This window comes from Chiloscyllium plagiosum, chromosome 20 (assembly GCF_004010195.1).
Source record: "Chiloscyllium plagiosum isolate BGI_BamShark_2017 chromosome 20, ASM401019v2, whole genome shotgun sequence".
NCBI lineage: Eukaryota > Metazoa > Chordata > Chondrichthyes > Orectolobiformes > Hemiscylliidae > Chiloscyllium > Chiloscyllium plagiosum.
Window position 1 is genome coordinate 35544806 of NC_057729.1, and position 23035 is coordinate 35567840.

At 41.2% G+C, this 23035-nt stretch overlaps 1 protein-coding gene across 9 annotated transcripts in view; it reads right to left on the reverse strand.

Annotated features, from left to right (window-relative positions):
* nol4lb (nucleolar protein 4-like b) overlaps positions 1-23035 on the reverse strand; it is a 427907-nt gene that overhangs the window by 229023 nt on the left and 175849 nt on the right. For all 9 annotated transcript variants that reach the window (XM_043710520.1, XM_043710524.1, XM_043710522.1 and 6 more), the window contains one exon: positions 8650-8791. In XM_043710520.1, coding sequence (XP_043566455.1) covers positions 8650-8791 — 142 coding nt within the window. The remainder of the gene's footprint in view (positions 1-8649; positions 8792-23035) is intronic.

Below are 23035 nucleotides of genomic sequence, written 5' to 3' on the forward strand. Positions count from 1 at the left end.
TTCCTAACCTGCAATCATCTTCCTGACCTTTCCGCCCCCACCCCACTCCGGCCTATCACCCTCACCTTGACCTCCCTCCACCTATCGCATTTCCAAAGTCCCTCCCCCAAGTCCCTCCTCCCTACCTTGGATGCTGCCTGACCTGCTGCGCTTTTCCAGCAACACATTTTCAGCTCTGATCTCCAGCATCTGCAGTCCTCATTTTCATCTCTATAGTGCTCCTCCCAAGACTTGGGCAAAGTGGGCCACCTGCCTCTACCACACTTACCAAATCATTTAAAATAATTTTTACTTAATGTAATTAGTTACTCAGTACTAAATTTAAACCGTCTAGTCTCCTGTAAAAATGACTAGGGGGAAAGGAGCCCGCAGTTCTCAGCAGGCAGGAGCCCCTCCTCCACCCTCCCTAGCTGCAGCAGAGGGGTCCGCAGCCGCCCCGGGGGACTTACCTGCGGTGGCGAGCCTCGTGGAAGTAATCTCCAAACTTGACGCGAAGATTGCCGCCTTCATCGAGGAATCCCAGAGCCGATGAAATGTACTCTCGGTCGCGCTGCAAAAGCACGACTGAGACATCGAGGAAATCGAGCGCCAAGTCGGAGGGGCGGAGCTAAAGGCCGCGACCTCCAAGACTATAGCAGAATCGGCCGCGATCAGGTCCGGACTTTTGAACAGCGAGTCCGGACCTTAGAAAAATCACATTGACGATCTCAAGAATCGAGGTCGTCGAAAAAATATTCGTTTGCTGGGCCTTCCCGAACAGGAAGAGGAAGGTCAGCTTACAGCGTTTCTCGAGCAGTGGCTTCCACAGCTTTTAAATCTGGAGGCTGGATCACGCCAGGTAAGGGTGGAATGGGCCTACCGAGTTGCAGTGCGCGGGCCCGGCTCGAACCAGCACCCCCGCTCGGTCCTGATCCAGCTGCAGATCTACAAGGAGAGGCAGATGCTCTTGGAAGCTTCCAGAAATCTTGGGAAAGATCCCCAAGCCATAATTTATAAAGGATCCAAGATTATGTTATTCCAGGACTTTTCCCCAGCTTTGGTCCAAAAGAGGAAGGCGTTTGACGAAGCGAAGAAGCGTTTAAGGAACTTTAACATTCAGTACCCCTTGCGCTACCCAGCTATGCTATGCTTCAGCCATGAAGGCTCCGTGTACAACCTCGGATCGCCGGAGAAGGCCAAGGAATTTTTGGACTCTCTTAGATAAGTTATAAGAGTTACCCTCATAGCCCTACACACGGATGAAAAAAAAACCACCAATTCGACTAGGACAACATATCTATCCTGGGACAGGCTAAGCAAAGACATGCCAGAGAATTCCTAGAGGCCTGGCACTCCAACCACAACGCCATAAACAAACACATAGATCTAGATACCATCTATCAACCCCTCAGAAAACGAACAGGAAATGACATCACAACAAACCCCAGGAACCCCATACAGGAGAAAGATATAAATAGAAAGCAGGAGACAACAGCTTCGCTTCACTTGGAGGTCGCCACTGATGATGTTACCTAGCCAGGTAATGAAACGTCTGGATATCAAACCTACAGCTCAGCGAGCAAAGCTACACCCTAAACCTCAACCTGAGCTACAAACCTTCACAAACCATGCAAAAAAAAGTTATTTAATGTTGTTTTGCCCTCCCCCCACCCCAGTTTACCCCCTCTTTTCCTTCCATTCATTACCTTACTGTTTAATATTATCTCCGGGGAGTGGGGAGAGGGGTTTATTTATTTGTTCTTCACTTATCGATTTCTCCCCCCCTTTTTTTAAATATATATATAGGCCGGGGGGCCTAGTTAATGTAGGTGGGGGGAGGTGGTTACCATATCCTATTTTATCTGTGTCTTTAGAGCGGGGTTGTTTTCCCCTGTTATTTTGTATTGCTATATTTAATTATTATTTGTTGAGACTGTAATTTTACAGTTATAGATGTTCATACATGGTATTAACATAAGCAAATATATCCAGGTGTTGGTGTAGGTGGGAGGTAGGGTACTCATTGTTAACTCTAGCTCAGTAGTATATTTGAATTTTCTTTATCCTATTGTGGGGTGCCTGGGTCAAGGGTGGGGCACTGGTTGGGAGAGGATATGATGGGCTTTTGGAAAGGAAGTGATGCCCCCTGGGAATAAGGGGGAAGATCTCCGTTTAAATACGTTTTATATTTTTTTATTTAGAAATAGTTTTTTATTATAGTGATCTCAGTGTATTGAAGAGCCTTTATTTTTGTGCTAACCACTGAGCACGGTGGCTCAGTGGTTAGCACTGCTACCTCACAGCACCAGGGTCCCAGGTTCGATTCCAGCCTCAAGCAACTATCTGTGTGGAGTTTGCACATTCTCCCCGTGTCTGCGTGGGTTTCCTCCGAGTGCTCCGGTTTCCTCCCACAGTCCAAAGATGTGCAGGTCAGGTGAATTGGCCATGCTAAATTGCCCATAGTGTCAGGTGCATTAGTCAGAGGGAAATGGGTCTGAGTGGGTTACCCTTCAGAGGGTCGGTGTGGACTGGTTGGGCCAAAGGGCCTGTTTCCACACTGTAGGGAATCTAATCTAATCTAATATGCTCTATGCTCGGGATGTTTTGGATAGAGTTTCTTCTCCCGAGGGGTCTCGGACTTGCCCGGGCAATTATGGTTGATCAGTCGATTAAATGGTGCACCTGGAATATCACGGGGAGTAATTCACCAATCAAAAAGGAAGAAAATATTATCAAACCTCAAGAAAGAAAGGGTTGATATAGCTCTCCTACAGGAGACACACTTATTGGATAAAGAACACTTGAAATTACGACAGGGTAGAGATTATTTTCCATTCTCTCTTTCTGTGAAAGGAAAAGTATTCTGGTAAACTGGGTGGATGAGGGCCCTCATGGACTTTCAAATTGGCACAGAATAATTATGGAATATATTCCCCCTGACTTCCTTACAAATATGGTGCACCAAAAAAAAACAAATTATTCCATAAAATATGGCAGCCCTTCTTGAATTACACAAATACAGATATTTCAGTCATCCTAACAAGGGCTTTTATTTAATTGAGATGGTGGACCTGGCTGGTCCAGGGCCCCTTGGGAGAGGAATCCCGCACAAATACGGGTTTTGTTGTGATCCGATGTTAACACACTCCGAGCATGTATTTCACTACTCAATTTCTGTGTTATCCGTCGGTTTTTTTCACTCTTGAATAATGTAAGAGATTTAATCATACACTCTGGTTAGTTGTAGGCTAGATGAGTAGTTAGTTGAGTTTTGATTTTTTTCTCTCTCGGTATTTCTTTTTTTTCCGTTTGATAGATTTTGGTTATTATTTATATAAGATATAATTGTATATCAATGTTTATACTTGGCTTTTTTTATTTTTCTTTTGTAAACTTGTAAAAACACTTTAAATTTTCAATAAAAATATCTATTAAAAAAAGAAAATGGCTGCCTGAGTATAGTGCTAATTGAGTACCTGAAAATCTTTCAGGAAGGTCGAGGGATTATCAAAAGAGCCAAGGCCACCTGGCATGTTGACCAGAAAGCAATTCCATAATTCTGCAAGGCCTGCCCAATGCCATTTGCCTTATGGGCCAAAGTAGAGGCAGAAATTGAAAAGCGAAGGAATCAAACCAGTCCAGTTTCCAGAATAGGCAGCACCGGTTGTACCAATTTTGAAGCACAATGGATCAGTTTGCCATTGTGGGGATTTTAAACAAATGGTAAATTGCTTTTCATAGCTGGATAAATACCAAATCCCTCACAGAGTGTTTATATGCAAAGCTGACAGGGTGTGGCTGTCCGTCACAAAGATGGACACAAGCAATGCGTACTTGCAACTGCGGTTAGATGAGGATTCCCAGACGTATGCCACAATTAATATCCATAAGGGTTTATACGAGACCGTCATTTGGGGTATCGTCAGCTTGTGCAATGTTTTAGGAGACAATGAAGAACATTTTAAATTAGATTAGATTCCGTTCAGTGTGGAAACAGGCCTTCCGGCCCAACAAGTCCACACCGACCTTCTGAAGAGCAATCCACCCAGTCCCATTCCCCTACATTTAGTCCTGACTAATGCACCTAGTATTATGGGCAATTTAGCTTGGCCAATTCACCTAACCTGCACACCTTTGGACTGCGGGAGGAAACCAGAGCACCCGGAGGAAACCCACGCAGACACGGGGAGAACGTGCAAACTCCACACAGACAGTTGCCCAAGGCGGGAATTGAACCTAGGTCTCTGGCACTGTGAGGCAGCAGTGCTAACCACTGAGCCACCATGCCGCCCCATTTTGCAAGGTCCAGCCCAGGTCGCTAAAGAAGGGAAAATATATGTTCCTGGCACCTCAATTACCTATTTGAGCTACAGAGTCGACAAGATAAGGTTACATCTGTCGGAAGATGAAGTGTGGGCAATCCAAGGTGCCCTGCCTCCCATATCTGCACTGGAGCTCAGGTCTTTTCTTGAGCTGGTGAATTATTATGAAAGTTTTTTTTAGATTAGATTAGATTACATATAGTGTGGAAACAGGCCCTTCGGCCCAACAAGTCCACACTGACCCTCTGAACAGCAACCCACCCAGACCCATTCCCCCACATTTACCCCTTCACCTAACACTACAAGCAATTTAGCATGGCCAATTCATCTCACCTGCACATCTTTAGACTGTGGGAGAAAACTGGTACACCCGGAGGAAACCCACACAGACACGGGGAGAATGTGCAAACTCCACACAGACAGTTGCCCGAGGAGGGATTTGAACCCGGGTCTCTGGCGCTGTGAGGCAGCAGTGCCACCGTGCCGCCCGGGTAGCTGATATGTTGTATATAAGTCCTAAACCCTTCAATTAGATTCCAGTCTGTAACTCATTCCTGGGGATCTGTTATTGGATCTGTGAAGTAATCCTTGTTAGGTGTTAGACTGAAGACAAGATAAACTAAACGGTCAAATGTTACACTGGGAGCAGGAACACAGAAAGCTGCTGGTTCATTTCTGTTCTGTTACATATCTCCAAGTTTCAGATTGGGGCTGAATTTCTGTCACAATGGGGAAAGTCTCAAAAGCCGTTTACTGTCCTGCAAGAATGCATCATCAAAACATGAATTCCCTTGCAAGATAGGAAATGGAGACAGCTCTTTGAAGGTGTTTGTATCTTTGTGTGTGTGAGATTCTGTGTGTCTGTGAATGTCTGTTCATGTGTGATTCTGTGTGCATGTTCAATATTAAATATTTTCAAACTGTATTGAAGTTGCCAGTCTCTCTTGCTTTTCCTTATTTATAAACTCAATGTCATCGCTGTGCTGATATAAAATGGTGGCTGTCGACAAATCTAAGATGTCTGCCTGACTGATTTGTGTCAGGAATACTTTCAGCAAGGGAGAGGGGGCAATGTGTCAAAAGCCATTTCCATTCATTGATGCTAGCAGAGATAGGAACTGGAGTCAGCTCTTTGAAGAGGATTAAAATGCAAATCCCAAAACCTTGTTTACAGTGAGTACAGAGAGACAATGTGACATTCCAGTAAGGTCTGCCTTACTTTCCAAGCTCCTTACATACATAACTTGGCCTCAATCCTGGCATCTTTTTTATCAACTCTTAAAAAAAGGGTCAGCCTTGGAAATGGTTGTGTAGTCAAGCCATAACTTTCAGGGAAATGAAGTAACAGCTATGATCCTTTAAGGAGTTTGGCACACTATGATCCTAAGCGAGATCTGGCATTGACATGTGATGCCATCTTATACAGCATTGGGTAGTGTTGGCTCATTGTGGCCCAATGGAGAGGAATGCCCAATAACATATGCATCCATGGCTATGGCTAATGCAGAGTGTAAATATACCCAGATAGAAAAGAAAGGTTTGGTGGTCATATCTGGAGTCAGGAAGTTCCACCAATACCTTTATGAACACAAATTTGCAATAATAACAGACCACAAACCTCTACTAGGTGTACTTAAAGAGGACAAGGCAATGCCACCCATAGCTTCAGACCAAATTCAGTGGTGGGCTCTAATATCAAAGTGCGTACAACTATAAATTGGAACAACATCTGAGAGACCAAGTAGTGAATGCCAATGCATTGAGCTGCCTCCTGCTAGCAGATAATTGCCAGGAGTGCCATCACTGCAAGAGTCTAGAATGCCTTTAAATTTTCTGGACACACTTCCAGTCACAGCTGACAGTATCCAACTATGGAGGGTGATGGGGAAAATTATAGGGCTGTCACAACCAAAATTGAAACTTTTTGCACCCAGAGAGACCAGAACACAGTAGTGGACAACATATTATTATAGGAAGCAAGAGTGAGTCTCCCAAGCAAAGGTCGCTGCCAGATTCTGGCTGAACTACATCTGAGTCATCCCAGGCTCTCCAAAATGAGAATGTTGGCGAGAAGTTATGCCTGACACAGCATGCAGACACAGCTGTGTTGGCAGTCCCCAGAATGCCAACAAGGACAAAAATTACTGCCAGCAGCACCCCACATTTGTGGGAATGGCCAGTAAATCCTGAACTTGATTACACATCAACTATGCAGGTTGTTGTATGGACTTAATGTTCTTAGTCATTTTATATGCCCACTCAAAGTGGTTGGACATGCATATAGTTCATTCATCAAACATGGGAACAACAGCTGAAAACATTGCGCATATCTTTTGCATTACATGCACGTCTGTAAGTTTCGGTCACAGATAACAGGCCATCACTTACTTGCAAGGAATTTCAGTAATCCCTAAAGTCGAATGGGATTCAACATAAAAGGACAGCTCCACGCCATCCATCTTTCAATGGCCCGGCATAAACACCAATCCAACTTTGAAGGCAGGCTTAAAGAAATTGCTTACAGCTTTGCTAGATACCAAAATGTCCTGGTTCCCATTTGATTATAGGAACAACACTCATGGGGTGGGGTGCGGTGGAGTGAACTCCACCAAGCGAGAGAGACATTTACTGTGGGAGATAAGGTTTGGTGTAGGGACCAGGGAAATGGACCTGCATTGGCAAGCTTGGTCATTGCAAGATCAGGACCAGTGACATATAAAGTACAAGTAGGAGCAACAGCTTTGGTCAAGTACTTGGACAATATGAAAGCCACAACTTCTCAAATGGTGCAGGAGCAAAACATTCAGACACTCAGAGTTGGCTCTGAGAGGGATGGACCAGTGTGAAGGACTTTCCACATATAAATACAAGGTGAGTTGGTGACAGGATACTAACTTCTGTGGAGTTATTTCACCATGATTGAAGTAGGCTTGACAGTAAACCATTCAAAAGGACTCAAGTATCCTTAACTGGTCTTGGTTACGTAAAAGATTATCAAGTATATCAAGAAAGGGGGGGATGTCATAGAGATTTATAAAATTCTAACAGAACTAGACAAGGCAAATGCAGGGAGGATGTTCCCAATTGGGTCGCATCAGAGGATCTGAGGATTCGGAGTGGACCATTTAGGACAGAGAGGGGGAGACATTTCTTCACCCAAAGAGTGGTGAGCCTGTGGATTTCATCACAACAGGAAGTAGTTGATGCCAAAACATTGAATGCATTCAAGATCACTTGAAGTGAATGGGATCAAAGGTTATGGGGAGGAAGCAGGATTAGGCTACTGAGTTAGACGAATGGCAGAGGAGGCTCAAAGGGCCGAAGGCCTCCTCCTGCTCCTATCTTCTATGTTTCTATGTTTCTAATCCTGGAGCCAATCTCTTTCAAGGAGATCAGACTTAACATCACACAAGAAGGCAGTGCTGAGTCAATCATTAGACAACTAGAATGTGTGGGTTTGTGAACTTCTTGAAGAGGTCTAAAGCCACTGTAAAGTTTTAACATTTTACCTGGCTCAGAAAGTAACAATACTTTCATTTGAAAATATCCCTACATCCCTCAAAAAAAATCTTTGCTTCCAAGAACCCTGCTTCTTTTAGAAATGTACTTATAAAACTACAGAAAATATGTTTCAAATTCAATTAACCATGTGCCATGTTTTAAGAAATGTCTACAAAAAGGAAAGAGGATTAAAAAAAACTGATCATTTTTCCTTCACACGGTGAGTTAATTCTAATATATTTTTCAACAAAAAAAGTCCTATATCTTGAGCAAGGTAGCAGAGGTAGAGGATAAAAAAAAGAAATATTTGAATGCAACAGAATTTATTTTATGTTCGCCATGGTTCAGTGACAGCATTCCTGCCTTTGCGTCAAATAGTCATAGCTTTCAAAGATTTGAGTACCAGTATTCCAGACTGACATTTCAATGTAGTACAGGGGAAGTGTGAAGGTACACTTTATGGATAAAATATTAAACTGATGCCTCATCTTCTCTCAAGATCATGTGTAACCACTGAGAAAACAGAAGAGACTTTTCTCAGTATCCCGGATAGCATTTGTCCAATAGTCAAAATTATAAGAACAGACTATCTAATCAAATAACATAACGCTATATTTGGAGCCTTGCAGTGTACAAATTGGCTGCTGTATTCCCTAACACTACAACAGTGACTGCACTTTGAAATAACTAATTGCTTTGAAAAGCCCTGCAAAGACTATAAAATTGCAAGTTTTTTTCTTTTTTTTCATACACGAGGCAATATCCATATTAAATAACCACAAAAATGTTTCGCAATAATCCTAGTTTCTTGCTTTATTTTATTATTTAATTTTAATTTTACACTTACCATATTCCTGGTTATGCAGATTCTGTGGACTGTGCATTCTTTCTTCTTGACTGGGACTTAAATCAGAGTTCATACACTGGTCAGCTGAAATCCATGTGGCGTCACTCATATCAAAATCATCGCTGCTCACTGAACTTTCATCCTGCAAGAGAAAATTCACTCATGACAACCAACATCTAGTAATTAAATTCAGTTATAATTCACTAAATGTTGTCAGCACTCAATGGCACGGCCAGGCAGAAACAGTATCTGAAAATGCACATGGAGTGAAAAGGCAACCATGAGTATGTAGATTCACATACTACTCTGTAAAAGTCCTGCTAGCACAAATAATCTGGTTTCTTGAACAATGCAGCATTGGGATTTGTCATAAGCTATTCATCAAGAATGCGAAGTGTCACTTAAGTATGGGGCTGGGTGGGAAGTAAGGGACAAAATACCTCAGAAAGTGGGAGGAGATTGAAATCAGTGCTTCTGTAATCTACTTGTAGTTAAAAAACTGCTTCTATAAGCTGCCGAGAAAAGTAGGTGAATCTTACAAGGGGACAGACAACACCGCCCATGCTCCCATTAGAAAAGTTGGTCCTGAGTGACTGACTTTAGGAATAGTTGTCACATAGCAATTGGAACTCCCGGCCATCAGGGAATGGAAATCTGTCCTCAAGCACTGCCAGTCAATCTGATTGACTAGTAGCTGAGTAGTCCCAGCAGGGGACCAAACCAAATGTTGTCTCAAGGAAGAAAATCCATAGACGCCTGATTTGCAGATTAGTCAGATCTTTTGGTAGGGGAGCAATTATCAACTTAAGGGAGGGTAAAGTAGGTGTTCTGGGACTAAGTAGGACTAAGAGTGGGCTGGCTCCTTCTTTCCACCTTTCTGAGCCACATATTTTATTGTGGCAGAGGTAGAAACAGGCCATTAAAATACTCAATAGGCTTAAAGATGGGCAGGTTAGCAAACACCATACCCAAACAGATGTTAGCTCATGGATGTAGGCTGTTCAGGGAGGCAATAGGCTAACTATTCATTCTACTTTCTGTGTTTCTGTATGTTTACTAATTACAGCTCTGCCTATAAATACTCAACATATTGATCTCACTGTTTTAAAAAAATACATTTACTTGCAAGTACTTTACATTCCCTACAGCGTTTCAACAAGATATTTCCAAACAATGTCAAAGCAATTTGCTGGCTTAAATAGCTTGGCTAAGTCTTTCATAACCCCTCCTTAACTCTCAAAATTCCATTCACATTGAAAATGTAATATTACAAGATTAGAACTTTAAAAAAAGAATCTTTCAATGTAATATTACTTAATCTTATTTCTTGAGAAGAAATATGTTCTCAAGGGTAAGATGAATATACAAATAGTACCAAGCTAGACATTCTCATGTCTCTTAAATGTCTTATGACCTCAGACATCTCAAAGGACATTTCAAGAAACTGATATAATATATACATTTCAAAAGTGCAATTTTTAAATTGCTGCAGTTTCAATCATTCAACGAATCCTAAAGGTACCTTACAGCTTACAACATGGAGGATTCAACTGGTTTACTTATTGCCACCATTACCCCTTTTTCTATGTAAATGATGACAGACATTAGTGTTCTGAGAACAAGCCTCTCTGGAGACAGGTTAGAAAGACTTCAAGAATCTTCATATAAATTATGCATCTGATCTGTTCTAGTGGTATTTATGCTTAGGTTGCTATGGTAATACAATGGCTGTATGTAAGTGGATATCACAAGACCCATTTCCAAAGCAGCAAAATTCACAATAGTTACGCAAAATCAAATCTTAAAGTTTTTCATTACTAAAGTGAGAATGTAACAATTAAGATGATTGGCTTGTAACCATACTTATGGATTTGCATTCGAAGGCTGGCTCACTCCAATCTATAAACTACAATTGTAATTGTTCAGCTTTTGAACCAGGTGCGAGAAAGCTCACCTCACAAATGCAAGAAAATCACTTCAAAATAAAAGGGAAAATTCAGCAGTGCATATCCTACAAATGCAACACTTTGCACTGCTTATGATTCTTCACTTCCACTAGACTGAAGGCTTAACAGTCCCAAAAGAAAGAAAAATACGGAAAACATACAAAGAAAATAAAGAAGTTCCTGTCACTGTTTGGGATTTGAGTTGATTGTTTAAAATGGTTGAGATCTGCTGAATGTCATCCATTGAACATTAAAACGAAGGACGTCTTCTAGCCAGTTTCTACAGTACAGAACTACCCTCTCATCCTCCTCTCCCTGATTTACTGCCTCCATGCATTAGGATTATGCCAAAATCCTGGAAAACGTAAGTCATTTTCAGTGATTTGTCAGCTTAATCTAGATAAAGGCAGACATAGATGATGAAATTATCTCAATTAGCATTGAGATGATAATCATTCAAAAACAGCTTCATTAAATAGGATGTGTTGTTCACATGCTGAACATCTTGAAACAACTGTTCACCTCAGAGCTCTGTTACAGCAGGAGACTCACAGGAGGACAGCAGAAACGTCCTCAAAACATCAATGAATGGATCAAGCATCCTCACCAATTTACAGGAGCTTTGAGTTATAAACAACCAAGGCTGAAAAGATTCATTTCGGAAAGCACTAAAAACATTGAGAGACTTCTTCAGCGACACACAAAGGTGAAGTCAGGGGTGCAAGATAGCACACACTCCTTACCTGCTTGCACATGGCAGTCCTCAGGTCATGCAGTGGACTTACCAGCCATCTCAGGACCCATCAAACCAAAGTGGAAGCAATTCATCCTCAATTGTAAGGGACTGCCCTAGGAAGATTTAAGTTTACAAGACTTGGGCCACTTACAAAGAACATCCAAACTTTGTCACATTTGACAATGCCCTGCTCGACTCATAAACCATTACTTAAATCCAAAGGAAGTAATACTTAATAACTGACTAAGATTCAAATCCATTCTGTGGTAGTTAATAGAACATAAAATATTAAAGAAGGCATAGTGAGGAAAAGAAAAATAACTGTACTATCCTTATTGAAATTACTCACAAGGTTGTTCGATCAGGTAACTCATTAAATATTTTAGCATGCTGAAGACATTGTCTTGAAAAAAATCTCACAGTATATCAATTTCCTCAGCATGTCAACATACTACAGACTTCCTCTAATAAAATACACTATCTGCTAATTGACATTTACTGTTAATTACAGGGGAGGTGATGGTCTTGTGGTATTATCACTAGACTATTAATCCACAGATCCAGGTAATGTCCTGGGGACCTGGGTTTGAAACCCACCACGGCAGATGGGGGCATATGAAGTCAATAAATAATCTGGGATTAAGAGTCTAACGATGACCATGAAACTATTGCCAATTGTCAGGAAAAACCAATCTGGTTCACTAATGTCCTTTAGGGAAGAAAATATGCTCTGCTAACATGCTTACACAATCTCAAAACATTATCTGTAAGCAGATGCATGGTTTGCAGATACTAGTGCATGTATGCAAACATCCCAATTCATTAGGTATCATTAACAACAATCTTGTCCCAGTCACAGCTAGCGAATGCATTCTTGACATCAAAACTGTGAAAGAAAACTCCTCCATACACTGCTTGTCAGATTACCACTGCTCTTAACTTTTCATTCAGAATCAGTCCAAAACTCAATATAATTCAGGGGCAGAATTAACATAACAGGAATTCTTGAAATTATTAGGATTGTTTGAATTATTCTACAGCTCACTTGTGTTCTGTGGCTTGTTAAGTTAATTCTGTGAACGATTCAATTCAAGCACCCATCTTATTTCAAGGGTTATCCTTGAATTTTTCCTTCTTCTGGTCTCTCACATCATCAACGTCCTATAGCAGAAAAACAAGTAGCTGGCCTACTCCCACACTTCCTTTGTCCTAATTTAAAATGTTCATGACAGCGTACCCTCACATTTATTCTTTACGTTTCCTTGAACACTAGTACAAAGCATAGGTGCTCTACTCAGTTCTCCCTCAAGATAATAGGAAAATAATTAGACATTTCATGCAGTGGGTGAATAAAAACTAAAATAAAAGCAGAAAACGGTCAGCAGGCCAGATAGCATGTATCAAGAGAGAACCAGAGTTAATTTTCAGGTGATGATCTATCATCAAAGATAGGATAAGTTAGAGATTTAGGTAATAGAAGTAAAAGGAGAACAAAAGAGATAATTTGTGATACGCTGGAAGGCAGGAGAGATTAACCAAAAAAAAGTATGTTGCAGAGGCAAAGGGAGTGGTAATGAATAAATAAAAAAGAAACAATAAAGCATGCCTGCAGAAGTGAGAGTGGCAGATTCAAGAAGATCTGTTGTCCATCAGCGAAAAGAGGCATAACAACAAAACCAGTAAGGACAAAAGCAGCAAGGAAAGGCAAAGATTAGTGTGACAGAAGGATAAAACATGCTGCAGTCTCTGCGTATCTTGTGCTTGCAAAGGTGCTAAAGAGAGGGGGAAGAATGAGTTGGGGGTAGGTGGGGGCGATTGAGAAATAGATCGGGATATCAGGAACATCATATTCCTTTCAAAACGCTGAACATGGAAGAGAAGATAGTCGCATCATGCTGGAAGTGACCAATATAGTGGACAATCATCTGCTGAATGCAGATGATGAATTGCTGCCCTATTATAGTTCTAGGAGAGTAGGGAAGTAGTGACAACAAAATGTATGAAAAGGAACGGAAACAGTCAGAGCCTTGTTAATCATATTGGGTGGGGAGGGGGTGGATTTCTGCTTGAGAAAAAAGGAAGACATATCAGAAGTATTAAAGATTGCATTCCATCATAGGTGTGACAGAGACAAGGAAAATGACAACATGGAATAGAGTTCTTCCAGGAAATACAGTGTGAGAAAATGTATCAAGGTAACTATAGGAATTGCTTGGATTATGGTGAATTCAAATTGATAGCTGTTCTCCAAAAATGGAGAAAGAGAAATCATGGAATAGAAACAAAGTGCTAGAAGTCTGGAGATGACCCTGTGAAGGTGAGAAGAGGATGGAATTTGGAAACAAGGTTGATTAAATTTTCCAATTCAGGGCAAGGCTTGGAAAAAACAGTGAGGAAGGTGAGCTGGGACAAAAAAAATGACCACATATCCCATTAAAACATACAAATAGCTCGGACTCTCGCAGCTTCCTATAAACTTTTAAGTGGAGTAAGTAAGTGAAGAGAAGTTGTTCAATGTGAGAACAACTTTTATCAGGCAAATGGGGATGGTGGTGGATGAGGACTAGGTGAGCCACAATTCAGTGAAGAAGTGGACACCACAGACTATCCTGGTGGGGTGTGAATGTGCAGACAAATTGGGCAAGGGTTTTAAGAATGCGATAGTTAGGGTCAGGAAGTTGCAAACTGTTAAAGGATCAGAGAACATCAAAAAGACAAATTATTTGCTCAGTATAATTTTGCTGCTTTATACAAACTTGCTGAGCATGAAGTGACCCCCATGTTTCCTACATTGCAACAGTGATGACAATTCAGTGCTTCCTTGGCTATAAAACATTCGGCACATCATGTTGTTGTGAAAAGCACTATATAAATTCATGACTTCCTCTCCTTTTTCTTTAGTTGCAAGCACTTTGAGATCCTCGGAGAACATACATGCTGCTTTTTTTTCCTGAATAACTCTAGTTAAACTTTCTCAACAGCATTCAATGAGGTACCATATTCGATATACCAACTCTCATATTGAAAAATAATTGTCTAAACAACCATTATTCTGTTAATTTCTGGTACTGCAATATCAAGACTGATTATGGTCCAATCTTTGAGCAACAGTCCTTGCCATAGATGGCTATATATTAATGGTTATGTAGAAGATTATGGATATATAAAAGACAAGCATGGATTTTGTAGATTAGCCTATATATTAACCTGACTTAAATATTTCCTCTCCAATAAGATGTAAATTACAAACAGTTAAAAACAATTTCCATTCTATCACAATGAAAATGAATGCTGATTTATTACTGACAAGTAGGTGACAACAAGATTGCACTGTGCAGTGTATACGCTGTTCAAATGATTTATTTCTTATTCTCAGTGCAAGTTAATAATATTTAAATACAGCCTACCTAATACAAAAACAAATCTGAACACGGCAAATTCAGTTTAAGGGCCAGTTACAATCATTTTATTTCATCCATTCATTTCTATTGCACTGTAATAAAGTTCTGTGAAAAACTCACATTTCCACTGTGACTCTAATTTTCAACTACTTAGTGATCAAAGGTGTGCTTTTTGTTTCTACAGCTATGTTACTTAATCAACTGTGGTAGTCCAAGTTATCATTAAAAAGTCACAGTTTTAGTAGTTTATTCAGAGAGGCAAAATAGAAAATGACCTTTGTATTATGTAACCTATTAGTGCACATTCCTCTGTGTTACTTCCTCTCATAATCTACAATTTTAAAACAGAAGCTTTATTTCACTAACCCACTAAATGTTCACATTGCTCTATGTCTCTCCTGTTTATTTTGACCTGGTGATGTCTTGTAGTATTGGCCTTAGCCTTTCACACTGGTTTCCTAATAAATTAGCCTGGATCTTCCCTCGTGAGACATCTAGCAAAATTCAGTGCACAGGAGAAAAAAGTATCACAACTAATTTATAAGATAATAAAGATATGCTTGCAGCATGCTACCAAGTTCTGGACCAATCTGTAGTCATGCAACTCTAACAAGAAAAAGTTCAACTCAGAAGCCTTTCTTTTAAAAAAGCTGTTTGTATAACTGCACCACTAGATTAGAATAACTAAAATTTAGAATCTTATGTTCAAAGAGATTGTTATATTTATACTGCTAAGTACTCAATCTCTCTATCAACATCAGCAAAATGAAGGAACTGGTCATTTATTTCAGGAGGCAGAGTGAAGGGCATGCCCCTATCTGAATCAATGGTGCTGAGGTGGAGATACGTGACAGCGTCAAGTTCATGGGAATGATGATCACCAACAATCTGTCCTGGCCCACTCATGTGGATGCGACAGTCAAGAATGTATAACAATGTCTCTACTTCTTCAGGAGATAAAAGAAATTTAGCATGTCCACAAGGCCTCTTACCAACTTTTATAGATGTACCATAGAAAGCATCCTGTCTGGATGCATCACTGCAATGATATGGAATCTGCTCTTCCCAAGACTGCAAGAAACTACAAAGAATCGTCACCAGTTCATCATGCAATCCAGCCTTCCATCCATTGACTCCAACCATACTTCCTGCTGCCTCAGGAAAGCAACCAACATAATACTCTCTTCCATCCTTTTTCATCAGGCAGAAGATATAAAAGTTTGAATGTGCATATGAATAGATTCAGGAACAGCTTCTTCCCCACTGTTGTGAGACTTTTGAACAGACCTCTCAAATGTTAGTTCTGATCTCTCTTTCTGCACCTTCTTTGCAGCTGTAACACTGTATTCTGTACTCCAATCTGCTACCCTGATGCACTTTGTGTGGTACGATCTGCTTGTATAGAATGTAAAATAACACTTTTCACTATATCTTGGTACATGTGACATCAATAAATCAATAGATGCGAAATGTATAGAAATGTCCTGAGCGACATGATAGTACAACTACATGAATACAAGTTTGCTTTCTGCATTAAAGGCTTGAAAAAAGCAGAGTACTCCCTCTCTATTTCGTAACAAGCAACAGTAAGTACTTTCCCAAAAATCTCAACCTCACAAATAAAGCATAAACACAATATAATTCCAAAAGCATTCTATTTACGTTAGAGACTGTATACATCTCATAATATTTTGCTTGTGAAGTGAAACCAAACTATAGAACAAGCAACAAATCTATTCTGCAAACAGTTTTCACAGAGAAAAAAAAACTGTTGGAAGAAGAAAAATTCTGTAACATTAAATTGTTAGATGTTTGAGAATTCTCAGACGGAATCCAATGTTAATTCTGCACTGCAACTAAGCACAAGAAGCAATTCAATATGTGTGGAAGTTATTTCCTAGTTCAAAATTATAGTTGCTTTCAGCCCAAATTGTAAACTAATTTACCTTCCTGAAACAAAATCCCTTTCCCAGTTTTCCATTATCAAATCAGTCACACATTTCCCAAAAAACTCATACAGTACACTACAAATTACCATTACAGCGTGCACTTGCAAAACCACATGTATAAATTACAGTAGCTTTCTGTCTGGGCGGCCAGTGTAAAAGTTGATGTAGCATTATACTGCACAATGTCATGTAGACGATATATTTAACAAACCCTGCGATGGGCTTGATTTGGAAAAGACAGTGGGCAAGAAATCAATTTATAAAATGAATATTCAGTAATGGATTGATGAGGCTGCAGCAGTTTGATCGATCTGTACCGTTTTCTTTTCGGTAAACGCGACAGAATCATTGGAGAAGAGTAACTTTTTAAGGGAATTGTAGATAACACGGAATAATCTAATCATGACTCCTGCAAAAGCCGGCCTTTACGCTGTGGTAATGAAAGGCAACAATAATTTAAATGTATGCTTAGGCTTTGCTGTAAGGATAGAAATGAAGAGGTAGAACGAAGGGCTGATCCCTTCTTTATTTCGTTAATTAAACTATGAAGGATTTAATTTGAGCGGATCAAAATGAAAGAAAAAAATCGTGTTTAGACATAATCATAGGGTATAAAACAAAAAAAGAAAGCAAAGGATAGTTTTACAAAAATACACAGCATTTTCTTTGAATCGATCGGATTTTTGTCAAGCAATCAGACTTCCTCGCGATCTCCACTGCAGACAAGAATGCCATTTAATAAGTAAGCTTTTATTTCGGCCAAGCATGCGCTTCTTAGACAAAATGGATCAGGTCATTGCATTTTAAAGCCAAGTCTGGTCCAGGGCTCCCTCTCCTTCTCCCTCCCTCACAACACACTGGCAGATCCGAAGCTGCTCCCACTTACTCCACTTCTCCCTGAAGATCGCCCTGCGCAGGCACTCACCTAATGCGCCGCTGGCTGAGCTCTGAAGTGTTGGGGTTGGTGGTAAGGGGAGTCGGGGGGGGACAGGGAGGGGAGTTGTAGGTGGTGGACGGAGGGGGACGGGACGGTCGGCGGCTCCCTGGCGGGTTTGTAAAAGGAAGCCGGCGACAGACGGAGCCGAGCCGAGCCGAGTAAAACCGAACCGAAAACCCGAGCTGACAGATGGGGATGGGGATTGGGATGGAGACGAGCGTTGACGTCACGCACTCAGCCGTACGGCGCGGCTCATTTGGCAGCCACTGGCCACCATAGCTCGCAGTCTGGCGGTTTCGGAGCAAGGGGCAGCCCGAGAGGGGCGGGGCATAGCCCTTAGCAACTCGAGATGGGGAGCTCGGCCTTAGCAACCGGGGGAAGAGGGTGGATCGTCGAATTGTCAGGGACTGGATGATCAGCCACTCGGCCGCACAGGGACGGGAAGCAGGTAAGTCTCCAGAAGGCAATAAAGGATTAGGGTCTGGTCAGAACCAATGGGCAAAGATCAATGGGGAATTAAAACAAAATCATCTCACTTTTTTTTATATACGTGGTCTTTAGGGTACGATGCCAGACGAAGTTATTACTTTAATGTTTTTCTTCTCAAAAGATACAATGAATTTTGCTGTGTACAGTCTGAAATAATGTATTTAAACTAGGCAAAACTGCAAATTTTCTGCAGTTTCCAAAACCCTATTTTCCAAAAACCACATTTTCTGATTGTAGCTTTCATATTAGTTGTACACAATAAAATATAGTTTATATCATAATATTGTTTAACCATAGGCAGAAGGATTTACAGAAGAAAAGTTAGGGGTAGAACCAGGCAAACTCATTAAAAATGGTTAGATGTGTGAAATTAGTTTACACTTGATGTTTGGCATATAGAAAAATGTACACCAACAACAATCAAGTTTACTGTTTTCAAAGTACTGTACAGACATTTTTACTTTTCTACAAGAGCTTTTTCATTTACATTAAAAATTCAGTAATGTGGCAACATAAAAAAGTTGCAAGGGAAAAAAAAGACTGATAACTTAAAATGCTTATTAAACAGTAATGTTATTTTGGGGGATAAAATTTCTTCCAGCATGAAAGTAATACAGTTCAATACATTATAAACATAAAGTTATTATAGAATGATAACAACACAAAAGGCCATCTGGCCAACCACGACTGTGCTACCTTGCTCTTTTCAACTGCAATTCCACTAGTCCCATTTCGCTGTCCTTACTCGAGGCAATTTTGTTTTACTTTTCAGATCTTTATCAATCTCATTTTGAACATTTTGATTGAATGTTCCTCTACCAAGCTCTCAGGCAGTACAGTCCACATCTTAACCATATGCTTTATCAAAAAAAAATTGTCTTCTTTGGATCGTTTACCATATATTTCAAATCTGATTCTTGACTCTCTGTGCAGGCCCCACTTGGTTTGGATGCCCACTTTCTCTTGTCTATCCATACAACAGAAGTCCTTTTTTTATTTAACCATTATCATAAACCTTTCCACACTCCCTCTCCTCATTCTTTCTGAAGGGTGATGCCCAGAAATGGACACAATATTCCAATTGAGACCTAAACTGTATTATAAATGGTTCATCATAATTCCTTGCCTTTGTATTCTACTTGTAAAGTTCAGGGTTTACATGTGGACTACTGTGAGCAGTTTTGATCCCCTTTATTTAAGGGCAAGTTATTATCTCATTGGCAGCAGTTCAGAGAAGGTTCACCAGGATGTTCCCTGGAATGAAGGTATTGTCTTATGTGTAAAAGTTAAGCATTAGGTTTGGGACTCTATTCAGTGGAATTTCAAAGAATAAGGGGTGAACTCATTGAGAAACATTTAATTCTTAAGGGGCTTGACAGGATAAATACTGAGAGGATGTTTCCCCTCAGGGGAGAGTCTAGGACAAAAGGGCATAGTCTCGCCATTAAGGGGTGCCAATTTAAGAGTGAGATGAAGAGGAATTTGTCCTCTCAAAGGGTTGAGAGTCTTTAGAACTCATTGCCACAGACAGCTGTGTGGGTAGAGTCCTTGTCCAGTAGGGGAATCAAGGATTTCAGGAATGCAAACATGAAAAATGTCAGATCAGCTATGATTCTGCTGAAAAGCAGAGCAGACCTGATAGGCCAAACAGCCTACTCCTGTTCCTGTTTCTTATGATCTTATGGATTCCTTACACTTTATTAATAACATTCTTAATGTGTCCTTCCATCTTCAATGATTTGTGCACACAGACCCTTGGGCCCCTCTCCTTCTGCAGTCTTTTAGAAATGTATCTTTTATTTCACATGCCCTCTTATTCTTCTTACTAAAATGTATCAGCTCATACTTCTGTGCATTAAATTACATTTGACATGTGACTGTCATTTCACCAGCCTTTCATGCCCTCTTAAAGTCCGGAAAATGCATAAAAGTGGATAACTCCCTGGACCTGATCAGGTGTTTGCTCGAATTTATGGGAAGCTAGGGAAGTGATTGCTGGGGTCCTTGCAGAGATATTTGTATCATCGATAGGCACAGGTGAGATGCTAGAAGATTGGAGGTTGGATAACATGGTGCCATTATTTAAAAAGGATGGTAAGGAAAAGCGAGGGAACTATAATCTGACGAGCCTGACATCAGTGGTGAGCAAGTTGTTGGAGGGGATTATGAAGGATAGAATTTACATGTATTTGGAAAGGCAAGGACTTATTGGGGATAGCCGACATGGCTTTGTGCATTGGAAATCATGTCCCACTAACTTGATTGAGTTTTTGAAGAAGTGACGAAGATGATTGATGAGGGCAGAGTCGTAGACATTGTCTGCATGTACTTCACCAAGGCGTTCGACAAGGTTCTGCATGGTAGACTGGTTAGCAAGGTTAGATCACAAAGAATACAGGGAGGGCTAGCCATTGGACACAAGATTAGCTCGAAGGTAGGAGACACAAGGTGGTGGTGTAGGGTTGCTTTTCAGACTGGAAGCCTGTGACCAATGGTGTGCCACATGAATTGGCATCGGGTCCACTGCTTTTTGTCATTTATATAAATGAGTTGGATAAGAATATAAGAGGTATGGTTTGCAGATGACAGGAAAATTGGTGGTGTAATGCAGCAAAGAGGGTTAGCTCAGATTACAGCAGAATCTTGATCAGATGAGCAAATAGGCTGAGTAGTGGCAGATGGGAGTTTAATTGAGATAAATGTGAGATGCTGCATTTTGGAAAGGCAAATCAGGGCGGTACTTGTTCACTTAATGGCAGGGTAAGGCAAGTGTTCCTGAACAAAGAGACCTTGGAGTGCTGGTTCATAGTTCATTAAAAGAGGAGTCGCAGATAGACAAGGTAGTGAAGAAGGTGTTTGCCTTTATTGGTCAGTGTATTGAGTTTAGGAGTTGGGAGGTCATGTTGCGGCTGTACATGACATCGGTTAGGCCACTTTTGGAATACTGCATTCAGTTTGGTCTCCCTGCCATAGGAAAGATGCTGTGAAACATGAAAGGGTGCAGAAAAGATTTACAAGGATGCCATGGTTGGAGTGTTTGAGCAATAGGAAGAGGCTGAATAAGCTGGGATTATTTTCCCTGGAGTGTCAGAAGCTGAGGCGTATCTTTACAAGAGGTTTATAAAATATGGGGTAAATAGCCAAGATATTTTCATCAGGGTAGGGGAGTCTAAAATGAAAGGGCATAGGTTAAGGTGAGACAGGAAAGATTTAAAAAGGACCTGAGGGGCAACATTTTCACGCAGAGGGTGGTGCATGTATGGAATGAGCAGCCAGTGAAGGTGGTGGAGGCTGATACAATTACAACCTTTAAGAGGCGTCTGGATAGGTATAAGAATAGGAAGGGTTTAGAGGTATATAGGCCAAGTGCTGGCAAATGGGACTAGATTAATTTAGTATATATGGGTTGGCATGGACAAGTGGACCAAAGGGTCTGTTTCTGTGCAGTACATCTCTATGACTTCACACTTACCCGGATTAAACTCCTTCCTCCATTTCTCCGTCCATAATGCAACTGATCTATATCCTGCCGTATCCTTTGACTCGCAGTGAGTCTCTCTCTCTCTCACTGCACTCCCCAGGTTGTCTCCTCTGCCCTGACAAGGATAGAATCCCCTTAGTTCTCAACTTCCATCCCACCAATCTCCAGATACGGCACATCATCCTCTGACATATTTCCCTCCCCACTCCTATCAGCATTCCACAGAGCCCCTATGTTACTCCCTTGTTAGGTCCACGCCCCCCCCCCCCACCAACCCACCCTCTGCTCCCGGCACTTTTCCTTGGTAAAGCCTGAGCCCACAGCTCCCCCTTCACCTCCATTCAAGGGCCCAAAGAAACATCCACATCCGGCAGAGATTTTCCTGCATGTGCAAACACCTCATCTACTGTGTCCATTGCTCTTGATGTGGTCTCCTCTACATTGGGGAGATAGGATGCCAACACACGGAACGTTTCAGAGAACATCTCCGGGACACATGCACCAAACAACCCCGCCACCCTGTGGCTGAACACTTCAACTCCCCTTCCCATTCCGCCAAGGACATCCAATTCCTGGGCCTCTTCCACCGCCAAATCCCAGCTACTCGACACCTGGAGGAAGAACGCCTCATCTTCCACCTTGGGACACTCCAACCACATGGCAGCAACAACGACCAGTTTTGTCAACTACCCTCCCCCCATCTCATCCCAGATCCAATCCTCCAACTTGGAACCACCCTCTTGAACTGTCCTACCTGTCCATCTTTCTTCCCACCTGTTCACTCCACTCTCCGCTCTGACCTATCACCATCAACCCACAATCCTGATGCAGGGCTTATGCCCGAAATGTTGATTTTCCTGAACTTCGGATGTTGCCTGACCTGCTGTGCTTTTCCAGCGCCACACTTTTCAACTCTCATAGTCACATGTCTTGCCTGGTCCAGTTGAGTTTGTGCTGAATGGTGATCCCTAGGATGTGACTGTAGAGAATTCAATTACCATAATGCTGTTGAACGTTAAAGTGAGCCTGTTAGGAATACAGAACTTTGGAGCAGGACTAGACTATTTGAATTTTCAAATCTATTCCCCCATTCGAAAGATCATGACTGGTCTCGTTGTGGTGTCATCTACATTTCCTATTTGCACCCCAGAACCCTTGACTCCTTGTCTTTCAAGGTTCCCTCTTGAAGATGATTGGCACCTGGCATTTATGTGGTGTCAATTTTATGTGCCACTTAATAGCCCAAGCGTGAATGTAGTCCTGGTCCTGCTGCATACAGAAATGCTTTATTATTTGAGAAATGGTGAATGAAACTGAACACTTTGCAATAATTGCTGCACATTCCCATATGATGGAAGGAAGTTCATTGGTGAAACAGTTGAAAATGAATAGGCCTAGGACATTGTTCTGACAACCTCCTGAGCAATGTCTTTAGGCTCAAGTGATA